Raw genomic sequence first — 13830 nt, 5'->3', positions numbered from 1 at the left:
AGCTAATAAATTATGAAAATTCTGAAAAAAAACAGTTTAATCCCTGGTAGGCCGTCCTTAATACTGCACACAAACCTGATTGTCTCCCTCTCCATCTTAGCCTATTGGCAATGCAGCCATCGTCTCCTACACTTATAGTTAAATATAAAAAGAAATGGACAAAGGCAGATTGGTTTCTGTCTGCATCAGCCCCCCCCCCCCTCCACTTGTAGTAAAATAGAAAAAAAACATCCGGTATAGACTGTACAATAAAAATAGAAATAGACAAAGGCAGTTTGGTGTCTGTCTGTATAGCCCACCCCCCCTCCACTTGCAGTTAAATAGAAAAGAAGCAGCCTGCATAGAGACTGTACAATATAAAACAAAATGGACAAAGGTAGTTTGGTGGCTGTTTATGAGCCCCCCGCCCCTCTACTTGTAGTTAAATAGAAAAAAAGCAGCCTGCATAGAGACTGTACAATATAGATCGAAATGGACAAATGCAGTTTGGTGTCAGTCTGTATCAGGCCCCCTCTCCACTAGTAGTAAAATAGAAAACAATTCAGCCGGTATAGACTGTAGAATATTAATAGAAATGGACAAAGGCAGTTTGGTGTCAATCTGTATAAGACCCCCTCTCCACTAGTAGTGAAATAGAAAAAATTCAGCTGGTCTAGACTGTAGAATATAAATAGAAATGGACAAAGGCAGTTTGGTGTCTGTCTGTGTATGACACCCTACCCTTATTGTGAAATTGACAAAACAGCAGCCTTTCAAGACTGTACGTGATATAGAAATGCCCCAAGTCCCTTTCCTATTTGGGTGTAGATTGCACCCTACACTTATACTTATAAGTATACTTATTTTTTTGGGGTGTGTTTTTTTCCCTGATTTAAAAAGACTATGTACTTTTACATAGGCTTTACCAGATGACGTACAGGGAAAACTACCATCAGGACTGGTGCCAGCACCTGCTTGCTGATTCTGCTCACATGTGGACTGCTTTGAATACATTTTAATGAGCCCAAGCCACTTGTAGTGCAAAATATTCAATAGATACTGCTGCTTGATATGACTTCTTACAGCCAGAAAAATTATTGTTTCACACTGGGGAATATGGGACACCCCAAAGTACTTGTATTGCAAAATATTGTATTAGATACTGCTGACAAATATGACTTTTGACAGCCAGAAAAATTAGTGTAAAACACTGGGGAATCTGGGACACCCCAAAGCACTTGTAGTGCAAAATATTGTATTAGATACTGCTGACAAATATGACTTTTGACAGCGAGAAAAATTAGTGTAAAACACTGGGGAATATGGGACACCCCAAAGCACTTGTAGTGCAAAAAATGGTAGAAATACTGCTGATAAATATCACTTTTGACAGCCAGAAAAATTAATGTTTCACACTGGGGAATATGGGACACCCCAAAGCACTTGCAGTGCAAAATATTGTATTAGATAGATACTGCTGACAAATATGACTTTTGTCAGCCAGAAAATTAGTGTTCCACACTGGGGAATATAAGACACCCCAAAGCACTTGTAGTGCAATTTTTTTTTTAAAAAAACCTCCTCTATCCTCTCTTCCTGCTCTAACAATTGCTAGAAGAATTTCAATAATAAAAAACAAACAGTCCTTCTAATAATTCCCTTTAGGGTAACAATATTCTTCAGTGGATAGGTTGCACACCTTATGTCCTATAATTATCTAACTAACCTTCACTTTGCTTATAGTCCTTCATATCCTCACACTAGTATACAGTGCAGCAACAGGCCCAGAAGAAGACAGGCCTTAGTTTTGTGACCAGGGCACATAGCACTCATAACAACTCCCACTCCCCCCTCCCCCTTCCACAGTCTTCTACCGTATTCATCTCAAACCTGTCTTTATGTATACAAGCCTGAGGTCAGTCGACTCGAGCATTCTGGGAACTTTAACTGAAGTGCAATCAGCAATATGCACATATTTTTATGATAATATAGATATTATATTATAGATCAGGACAGGTTTATACGGCTAATTATTGGAGAGGTTGTTGTGTCGGGTATAAGGCTAGATTTAAAAAAATACAACTGGCAGTGAAAGAATGAAAAATCTTATTTACAGAGAGTGAACAGCATCTACTTAAGCTCTTGTACACCAGGGAGTAGATTGTACAGACACGTAGAATAATCTATAAAACAGACCCCACTAAATGGTTGCTATTGCAATATTAAAAATAAGACTTCAAGTGTGGCTATATTCTTCTAATGTGTGTTTCGTTTTCTGTGTTCAATAATATTAGTGTAGAAAAAGATGTTTTGTCAGCGAAAGTGCTAATTGCAAAGTCAATCTTACCGAAAATCCAGGATTTCCTTGAAAGCCAGATTGCCCAGGAAATCCGTCATCTCCAGTGGTACCATTGCAACCGTCTAGTCCTGGCAAACCTCGGTGACCCGGCTGTCCACTATGACCCTAAACACAAAAGAAAAATGGATTCTTAACGGATAGTTGTGTTGTATTCTTGTTAATAAAAAACTGTTCTTCAAAGGCACAGTGGCCTAGTGGTTAGCACTTCTGCCTCACAGCACTGGGGTCATGTGTTTGATTCCCGACCATGGCCTTATCTGTGCAGAGTTTGTATGTTCTCCCTGTGTTTGCGTGGGTTTCCCCTGGGTGCTCCGGTTTCAACATACTAGTAGGTTAATTGGCTGCATCAAAATTGACCCTAGTCTTTCTGTCTGTGTATGTGTGTTAGGGAATTTAGACTGTAAGCTCCAATGGGGCAGGGACTGATGTAAATGGGTTCTCTGTACAGCGCTGTGGAATTAGTGGCTCTATATAACTGATGATGATGATGAAAGGCCTATTGTACAGAGCTGCAGTATATGTTAGCGTTTCATAAGTAAAGGATAATAATGGCTTCAACTTGGGCTCTATAATTACAGTGCTTGTTACAAGCAGTCCTATCTCCTTGCTTGTATTTTGAACTTGAAGTGTATCTATCGCCTCAGTAGCTACCATATAACATATTTACTATAAATGAATGTATTATACCATTAATTACAAATGATAATAGATAGTTTGTGTTAGCAGGAATATATAAAAGAAACTGGTAAAACTATGAAATAAGGGGCAGCCTTCCGACCCTTGAAATTCTGACGCCCTAGAACGTGCCTGTCAGGTTTTTCCCCAAATCTGACCTGGCCTTGCCTCCTAACCCATGTGAGCGTCTTCCATAAGGTAACAATATGGTATGGAAAGCAGATGCAGAACACCTTTCACATAATTTGAATTAAAAGAAAATAATAATATAATAAACTATGTAACTGGTTAAACGAAAGGCGGTAAACCTGGGCTTTACCGCATCCTTACCCTACCTTCTTAATAACAAGACAGCCAACATTCTGTCACAGGCCAGCTGAAGAAAGAGCCACTGAGTGGGTGAATTGGCTATATGTGAAAGGTGGCTCCTCCTGCAGTCAGCCTGCAGATGGCTTACATGGAGTGACTGCAGGAAAGAGTATGGGGCAGGAAGCAGACGGAGGATTGCAGGCCTATGGCTTTGCCCTTTCCGCCATCATCCTTCCAAATCCTCACCAGTTAGTAAGTACTGTGCAGGAAGGGGGACAACAAAATAACGTTCAGGGAACCTAAGTGTGCCTTCATAAACTGGTTTCAGTTTTGTTGTTGTCGTTGTTTTTAACTGAAGCAAAAAAAAGCAAATAAGCAGAAAAAACAATTATTAGTGAAGTTAGAGGGTGAGTGGCCATGCAGGACAACAGGCAGACTCACCGTATTTTTCAGCTAGGAGAACCCTGCGCTCCGATATACCTATATGTATATATCTATAAGACTAGACAAAGTGGGGATCGGATAGGTGGAGCTATTCTCTAACATCTGAAGGACCGAAATGGAGCTAATTAAGGGGTTGATGTGAGAGGTGCTATATCTAAGATCTATCGATTTCAATCCTCTATTTTCTCTCCTTATGTCAGTTTAATTTCAGAATCCTACTCGCTGCTTAGACTTTCCCATGAGCCAGGGGCTTTGCACGTTTCTTTTCTTTAGAGGTGACACATGAGTTTTGGCTAAATATGTATTGCAAAACAACCTCCATTTCAAGGGCAACTGGAGGGTTGTCACACTGTCCTAGCCCCAGGTCCTAAATATGGGGAATAGATAGGGATATTTAGTGAGGTTCCTTCAGAAAGATCACACAGCACATGGGACCCCTGGATATTCAGTGGTCATACTCCTTAGTCACTATTTACTTAATACAGCCACACATACAAGGAAGATATATATATATATATATATATATATATATATATATATATATATATATATATATTTCAAATGTATTTATGTATGCATGTATGTTATAAATTAAATACAATTTTTAAAAAGCTCATGTAAGTGACCCTTTCTATACCATAAAAAGTGGCTTAATGTTGGTTAGCAGCAAGTTATATTACCTACAGACAGGGCTGCCATTATGGGGGTACAGGGAGTACAGAAGTATAGGGCCCAACAGCAGTATGGGGCCCAACCAACCCTGGGCCCAAACAGATGTATTACAGGAGAGAGGCGTCTGCAGTGAATTAAAGGATGTAGCTGGCTTTATTTCTGGGCAGAAACAAATGTTCCTAAGATATGTGGGGTTTGGACAATCCCAGCACTGAATTAAGGTATGCGACAATGGGCCCCCCTTGTAGGCAGTATGTCCCCATCCTCTCCTGAGAAGTCGGGGCCCCATGGCTACCTCCATTTGCTGCAGTCCCTCATGTGCACATCTTCCAGAGAGATTGGTGCTCTGGACAAAGAGCTGTGACAAGGCAGAGAGGCTCCCTACAGTATTGCTAACGTCAAGTAATTATTAACGTCACAATGCTGTCAATGGAGAGAAGCCGAAAGAAGTCAGCAAGAAGAATTAGAGAGGTATGTAAACTACTGCAGGGGGTAAATAAAAGCAGGGACATAGGATGACTGAAGAGTACGGGTGGGAAGGCAAATATTGGGTAGAGGATCATTTAAAAATGAGTGTGGAGTGAAAGAAGGAATAGGGCCTGTTAAACTTGTACTGGGCCCTGAAATTTCTGGTGGCAGCCCTGGCTACAGACATAGAAAAGGACAGGACACATGTAGGATATTCACAAGACAGAACTTACTGGGATTCCATTGCCACCTTGGAAACCTGAAACTCCCATAGGACCCTGTGCAAAAAGGGGAGAGAAAAATCACTTGTAAATACTATTCAGAGAAGGGAACACATACATTTATAGTATTAAACACCCAATCATGTAGTCAATTAATTTAAATAATAACAAAATCAACAAATGCATTTTAATTTTATAAAGAACACGATTAGCAGTAGTTGCAGGTTACAATATGTTGAAATACAGCATAGCTCAGTTTTCATTCCAAGCTTAAACTATGTCCTGTTAAATACAAGTTGGTTTATATAAAATAGCTAGTTCCAGGGACTTGTTGGAACTGTATGTATTATTACCAATAAAGGAAACCAAGCAGCCTCTCTCACCCACCTTTTGCAGAAACTGGCTGATAACAGACAACACAATCTAGCACTCAGCATAGCACATCTAAGTACAATGTACAAGGTGTGGGGATTTTTACATACATATTTTTAAATGTTAATAGTAGCTCCTCTTTTATAAGGCAATTTGTATTTTAGGCTTAGTGGTCCTTTAAATCCTCCTAGACTCATTACATTATTCTTAGCATGTGTAATAATTGCTGATAATAGAATGCTATATGTTAAATATTAGTTTGGAGGCATCTATCCTCATAAATATTTTATAATCTGTATGTATGTTTGTATCAATGTAAATGTCTGAGTGTACCTTTATTTCAAATCTGAAAAATCTAATTTTAATAAGAAAAAAGGTGACCTAAGTGCATTTGTAATGTTCCATTGCGCACAACATTCTCAAAAAAATCAGCAGCAAACCCGGCCCCCCCTGTGACTCCAGTGACTTTGACTAACCCGGCCCCCCCTGTGTCTCCAGTCACTTTGACTAAGGCATTATGCAAAGGTGGGGACTGTCCTGAGGACCGAACAATCTTATATTCCTGCTGCAGAGAAGAAAAAAAACAAGCAACAGGCAAGTCTTAGGGCCCATACCCACTGGTGTTTATTACATGCATTTTACTGGTGTTTTTAGAGGCAGCCAGAGATTTTGCCCATAGCTGGCCTATAGATTAACCACAGCCACACATATATAACTTGACCATTTTGAATCTACCCACAGAAGGTTCCTTGTATTTATACATATAGGTTTCATTGTTAGAAATAATGCTGAAGAGATGATCAAGTACAAAAACACTATGAGTGAGGAAGGTAGACACCAGTTTGTGACCAAAGGGCTTGTCACAAGCAACACTCCCTCTGAGGTGCATGGCTGCATCTTTCTGGGTCCCATGAAGGGCTCCAAAGGATCCACACATTAACTGCTATAGTGGCAGCAGATGTGACAGGTGCACTTACCATAACTTCTGCTGCCGCAGCTTTGCTGATGCAGTGTCACTCTATGCTAAAAGTGTTAACAGCACTGAACATGAGAGCAGATAAGTGGTATGGTTGGGATTGGCAATAAGAGACGGGGCAAGGCAAAGGGGTGTCTGGTACTGTTTGGGTATAGTTATCTGTAGAAATAATGGCTGGCACAGGGCAGTAGGAGTATCTCTTTGCCAAATGTAGTTGGTGCTGGGGGAGAGGTGCCTGTGCAAAGTATGGCTGGCACTGGGAAGTGTTTGTATGCAAAGTATGGCTTACTGGGGAGTATCTCTGGCTGGCACTGGTTCCCTCTGTGTAAAGTATGGCTGGCACAGATGTGGGGGCTATCTGTGCAAAGTATGTCTGGCAATAGGGAAAGGGATATATTTGTGTCACCAGTACTAGTAGGGTAACTAAGTGCAAAGTATGGCTAGCACTGGTGCCCTCGGTATCTCTGTGCAAAGTACAGCTGGCAAAGGGAAGGGGTATATTTGTCAAAAGTATGGCTGGCACTGATGGGGGCATATCTGTGCAAAGCATGGTTGAATACTGGGGTTATATATCTATGAGAAGTATAGCTATACCTGGGGGTACCTCTGCACAAGGATTCCCCTCACAGGTCCGGTAATAATTTACACAAATGGCTGGAAATGTGGGTGTTACTATGTAATTCATAGCTGGCATTGTGGGTATTCTCAGTGACTGGCAAGGAAGGACATTCTGTGCAAAAGTGGATGACCTCAATGCAAGAGGGGTTCTCTCAGTTCAAAGTGAAGGTAACTGTGCAAATGGTGTGGCTATCTCTGTGGTTTTCACTTCTAATACAGTTCCCATACATGTTACACCTTCAAACTGAGGATGAATTGTACACGGAGCAATAGAAAAGATGGAGGAGGGGTAGAGTGCCTCTGGCATAGATATTACACTGTGGGCCAAGGATGTCTAAATATATCACTGCTGTGATCCCTCTAGGAAGAGTTGACCGTGTAGGAGTGACTGACATCTGTGGGAAAAGAAAGAATGCCTCTACCAGGGCTGACGGCCTAGTATGTCTCTGTAGTCATGTGACAAGCTATGTGTCTCACCTGGGAAATTACATCACTAAAGGTCAGTGCTAAGCCCAAAGATCTAACCTCCTTGGCAATGGACACAAACTGAACTCCCTGGCTGCAAGAAAGGATAAGTAAAGATATGTAGGTGCTTTATTCTTTATTCAATTGGTCTACCTCCTGTTTGTGGTGCCTAACCCAAAGGTGATCTATGTTAGCATTGGCTGAAGGAGAAATAAGGTTCTTCACATAGAAAACACTATAGTTTATATTTCTGAATTAAAATTAGTTGAAGGCATATAATTAGTCAGACCTGGTCTCCCTTCGGTCCAGATGGTCCTGCTAATCCTTGAGACCCTCTTTCACCCTTTGGTCCAGTAACTCCAGCTGGCCCTACGAATCCTGGGGGCCCTGCTGCACCCTGTTGTCCAAGTTGACCGTAACGACCCTATTAAACAAAACACAGTCATAAAAAACTTTGAAAAAATGACAGTGATTTCAGTGAGTATATACAGACTCTACAGAGACAAAGGTTTTGCAAAGACTTTATAATTCTACATAACAATAAAAAACAAATAACTCATACAGTACTGATCAGCAACAAAACAAATGTACCTTCATCAACATATAATAACAGTAAGGGACTCATTTAGAGTTGGACGCATTTTGCATCCTGAACAAAAGCATAAAAATTCTGTTGCAAAAAGAGCATTGTTATGGCTATATATTGAGTTGCATGTATCTCAAGATACGTCCAACTGATATCAACATCTCAAAACAGGATATCTGTGTCAGGCATGCACACTCATATACTTAAGCTACATAATAGTGTAGAGATGTGGCTTTACAGTATTAATAGTAGGTGAAATGTGCATTAACCTATTAGTACAAAATATAATAATGTAATAAAGTGTCATTTACACAAAATAGTGTCATGACAGTTTTATTAAACATCCATCATTTACTGCTTTAAAAACCTAATGGGAATCTTCTTTCCTGCAGTGGCATAAATGGAAATGACAAATAAGTAATCCCAATAGACAGATGCAATTTAATATAATATAGCCACAATGTTAATCAGACGAGGGCTGGGAGAGGCGTGGCCGGGGGACACACAGGCGGCCGCATCTCATGAAAAGGGATGCGGCCGCGTCATTGATGACGCGGCCGCATCCCCTGTCATGTGATGCGGCCGCCTGTGCGCTGACACGGCCGCATCTGATGTCATCAGATGCGGCTGCGGGGGAAAGAATTGTATTTTGCAGTCGGGGGGGCGGCCGGTCGGCCTACCCCCGGCCCTAATAGCGGCCTGACTGTGCGGCCCGGGGGGCCGATGTTCCCCGGGCCAGCCCGCCACTGATGCTAATGAAGTACTATCAGCTGGAAGGGCCAATATGCAAACAACCAATCAGAAGCAGATAGATACTGCTGCAGGTATCATCGTCATCATTACAGGATATCATTAGACAAGGCCTCCAGTACCTGCAAAAGATCTTTCTTGAGTGTTGTTGACTTGCATCTTCACTGCCCTTACTGTACCCAACTTACACGTGAACGGCCCTGAAATTTCTCCAAAGCTCAAGGGGCCGCAAGTCAAAGATACATTCAACTCCAAATAGGCCACATTTTGGTACGCATGGGCAGTACGGAAATACATGTTTTTACAGGCTGCAAATGGCTTTTTACGACCAACTTTAAACTCCCTACCTGAGAATTGTATAAATGCAGGACAAAATGACTAATAAACCATGTATTTACCCACATTAGCTGCACTGATACAACATGGCTAGTACCAAACTTGTACATTTAACATATTACTAATAAAACGCAAGAAGTGTAAACTATATATCTGAAAAAGAATGGGTGTCAAAAACATGTATATTATTTTTCAAATCACAACTACATAAACATTCTGGTATGTTGCTTCCATTTCATTTATATTACTGTTGATTTACAGGTAAATGTGTTGTTACAGCTGAGTAAAATAGCTTGCACTCTATATCACTACTAACAAAATATTTGTACGTTAACATTTTAAAATGCCCTAGAATAGGACACACAACAGTACTGCAAATCTGTGTAATGCAGTTATCATTCAGCAGAGGGCACTCAAGACTCTATCACATCTATTCAGATTATAGGTCACCCTGATGCAGGTTCTCACTTCATGTTACACTTGTAGGAACCTGCCAAAGCAAACTTTATTTGTTCATTCCCTAGGAAAATCTTCTGTAACTAGAAAGCTATATGTACAGTAGCGAGTGAAGGTATTTCTACTATGGCTGGAAACACCGGGTCCTATTTAACACAGCGTGATGTCACACATACAATAAAATGGGATATAAACTAACCTTTACCTATCACCAAGGTTATGGGCACTCTGATTTAACATGGGGTCACCATAGATAGTGTCAGGTTTTGAAAAAGTGTGCCTAGAAATGTCCTTATTTGTCAAAACTAATCAACTATTGTCCTATAGAAATTCTCTTATTCTGTATACAGTTGTATGTAAAAGTGTGGGCACCCCTGGCCGAATGTTCCGCTGAATCTCCAGATGAACACAAAGTAACACAACTTTTGCCGGGTAGACATTACATATTTATACTATCATAGTTGCCAACTATGAGACACCTGAATTTTTGGGAGTTCTCCTGGACTGCTGAGAGAGCAGAGCAACCTCCCGGATCCTGGAAGTGGGTGGGAGTGGAGCTAATCGTGTCATCCTAGCCCTGCCCCCTGCTGTAATAGGACAACATTGGTATGGGTCAGCAGGGGGTGGGGCCTAAAGACTAAATTTGCATGGTCACACCCCTAGGAGGCAGCAAGGAGATCTCCCCTATACACATTTTACAGCACCGCTTCCTTTTTATTGCTAGATTTAACAGATTTTTTAAAAAAATTATGAAACAGTGAACATGATAGTAAAAAAAAGAAAGTGCAGCTTCCAAATGTTTCTTGTAGCCAGCCAAAAATTATTTTATTCTAGCTTTAGATTTTTTCCCACTTTTCTCTGCAGAACTTCGAGGTATTCTTTAGGAGTTTTTTAGATTTTCCACAGACTTTTAATAATATTCACGTCTGTGGGTTGTGAAGACCATTCCAAAACCTTAATCTTTTGTTCCTGTAAATACAGTACTTTATGTTTGGTTTTAGGTATATTTTGTCTTGTTGAGATATCAAACCTCTTTTCAGCTTCAGTTTCATCATTGACTATGCGCAGCACGGTTGCTTAGTGGTTAGCACTTCTACTTCACAGCACTGGGGTCACGAGTTCAATTCCTGACCACGGACTTATCTGAGTGGAGTTAGTATGTTCTCCCTGTGGTTACGTGGGTTTCTTCCGGGGTGCTCTGGTTTCCTCCCACAATCCAAAAACATACTAGTAGGTTAATTGGCCGCTATCAAAAATTGACCCTAGTCTCTGTCTCTGTGTGTGTGTGTTAGGGAATTTAGACTGTAAGCTCCAATGGGGCAGGGACTGATGTGGGTGAGTTCTCTGTACAACACTGTGGAATTAGTGGCGCTATATAAATAAATGATGATGATGATGACTAAGGGCATTATCTTCTAGTATTTGTTGATATTTAGTTGAATCTGCTCTTCCACCTATCCAGACAACATTTCCTGTGCCAAAAAGCCCAAGGGATAATAGATGCTTAAGGGTTGTCATGGTGTTCGTTCCTTCCAATACTTCTCCTGGTCTTTTTCCAAATGGCTTTAAAAAAATGCAAAAATATTTCACATTAAACTGTGTTCACTGAACATGTAATGATGGAAATTGTAGTGCACCAAGGTCTGTTTCGACTGCACTGTGAGTGAAATGCTGACCTGCATCATCCTACTAGCAAAGCATCCTGGGAATTTACCTTCAAATGTTGACACATCTGCAAGTGCACACTAGGGTGTAGATGAAAAACATCTCTTTGGTGATTATTCTCTACCTATTCTCACCCTGAAAGTTTATCGATATGTATAAGCCAGTGGTTCTTAAGAAGGGGTGTGTGCACTTCTGGGAATGTGAGACAATTCCTGGGGTTGTGAGTCATCACGCTAGATTTTTAACAGAAAATTATTTGTAAGATCTAGATCTGCATATCAGTTAAGTGATTTAAAATAGATAAACCAGTGACCACACTATGCAATAATAAACTTGTATATAAAAGTATTTTGCAATAAATTTATGTTGATCTGATATAAAAAATATTGTTGAAGGGCGTGTATGAGCATATTTTGAGAATCAAAGTGGTGCCAGCTGCCAAAAAGGTTAAGAACAACTCATTTGCCTGAATAAAATACATAGGCAAAATTAAAGCAATGAAAAATAAATAACATGTTATTTTTTTATAATAAACGCAAAGTATAGCAACACATTAAATAAAATAGTCTCAATCTTATAAAATCAGTGTATAAATATCACTTTGTACTTAGTATGAATATCTTTGAATGGGGTCATATTGTTACCCTACCATTGGGCATGAGAACCTCTCTCCTCCAGTTTGATTTTCTCAGACTGAGACACTGTACACTATGTTTGAGGCTGCCTGATTACCTGTATTGTGTGGAATTCAAATGTACACATAATATATATTTATATATTTACATCAGATACATGTTTATAAATTTTAAACACTTTGGGTTCTTTTGTATCTTTCTTGTTTTATTGATATGTTTTATTTGATTTAATGTGTTATTTTTTTTGTTTTTATTAAAAGACAAGAATATATGCATACATCCCAACATTTAGAATCACAAAATCAGGCAAAAAAAGCCCCGCCTCTGGTCCCCGGTCGAACTCAGCCCACAAATGGTCAAATTTGGGTAAAACCCCACACACTTTTTTGTTAAGCCCCAGCCCCTCCGTGGCCCGCAACTCAGGGTGTCCCATAATCGGGACAGTTGGGAGGTATGCTTTCTTGTTTTTATTTATTCGTTTTATTTGATTTAATGTGTTATTATGCTTTGTTTTAATGAAAAGAACAAGAACATATGAATACTTCCCAACATTTGGAATAATGAATTACGGGCACAAACGGTACCCGTTCTTGTCAAACTCAGCCCACGAATGGTCAAATTTGGGTAAAACCCTACCCACTTTTTTTGTTGCCCTGACCCTTTTGTGGCCCACGACTCGGGATGTCCTGCCAAAATTGGGACAGTTGGGAGGTATGATATGAGGTTTTTTTATTTTTCATTGAATTTATTTTGCCTATGTATTTTAGTCTGGAAAATTATTTGTCTATAGATATAGATGTCATTCAGTCTGTATGGATGGCATTAGCAATTTGCGCTGTGCTTTTCATTTTTGTTTGTATTTATATGGAATTGGCATTTTTATTCATTCATAGTAGTATGTGATTGTTATTCTGACTGGAGATAGCACCATTAGGGATTTTTACTAATCTTTTTTGATCTCTGAATGATTGCATTTGGAGAAGTTCCCCAATAAGTTAGGAGGAAAGCAGGTGAGGTTCAATTCTATGTAAGTCTCTTAGGTATACTTGTCAACTTTTCCTCGTTGGCTTCAGGGAGATCCCGGGGAGGTGGGAGTGCGGAGGAGGGGCTTGACTAATTGCGATATTTGCGTCATTAGGCCCCATCCCCACCACTTATCTATTGCGGGGGCGAGAACCGGGAGATTGCCCTGCTCTCCCGGGAGGTCTCACAGAAATGCGGTAGTCTCCCGGACATTCTGGGAGAGTAGGCAACTATGCGTTAAAGAAAAGCAGCTAATGAATCTCTAGAGGCTGAAGTGTCTTTTACATTTCTGTATCCATTACTGAAGTCATGTTGTCTTACCTGTCAGTCTTTGATTAAATCTTGGTCTCCATGAAAATGGCCACCTCCATAGACATAAATACATGGACATAGGATACAATTTCTGAACTGTATCATCATGCCAGAGATGGCCGAATCCAACAATGTCTTGTACTGGCTCAGCATCAGGGAGAATGCCAGACTCTTCAGGGAGTGAAGGAGAGCACCCCTATTTCAGGGAGTCTCCCTGACATTAAGGGAGAGTTGGCAAGTATGCTCTTAGGCATTATGGTATGTGCTGTGCAGGACTAGGCCTGTGGAGACTTGCTTAGGAGTAGGTGGGTTAGTTTGTGCATTATTTGTATAAAACATGTAAAGGAAACTTTTCACTGTTTATTTAACATCACAGGCATGGTTTTACTATTGATGGATAGGTGGAATATGTTTATATTCATAAGTGGATGAGTGTTGAAAGATTTTTTTTGCTTTTTTGTATCCATGTCATAATATAGACTAGTCAATGCAAGCCTCTTTCAACCCAA

At 40.2% G+C, this 13830-nt stretch overlaps 1 protein-coding gene across 4 annotated transcripts in view; it reads right to left on the bottom strand.

Annotated features, from left to right (window-relative positions):
* COL4A6 (collagen type IV alpha 6 chain) overlaps nt 1-13830 on the bottom strand; it is a 222775-nt gene that overhangs the window by 87386 nt on the left and 121559 nt on the right. For all 4 annotated transcript variants that reach the window (XM_075184345.1, XM_075184348.1, XM_075184346.1 and 1 more), the window contains exons 5-7: nt 7848-7982; nt 5140-5184; nt 2327-2443 (exon numbers count right to left, since the gene is read on the bottom strand). In XM_075184345.1, coding sequence (XP_075040446.1) covers nt 2327-2443; nt 5140-5184; nt 7848-7982 — 297 coding nt within the window. The remainder of the gene's footprint in view (nt 1-2326; nt 2444-5139; nt 5185-7847; nt 7983-13830) is intronic.

This window comes from Mixophyes fleayi, chromosome 9 (genome assembly GCF_038048845.1).
Source record: "Mixophyes fleayi isolate aMixFle1 chromosome 9, aMixFle1.hap1, whole genome shotgun sequence".
NCBI lineage: Eukaryota > Metazoa > Chordata > Amphibia > Anura > Limnodynastidae > Mixophyes > Mixophyes fleayi.
This window is presented reverse-complemented; position numbering and strand designations above follow the sequence as displayed.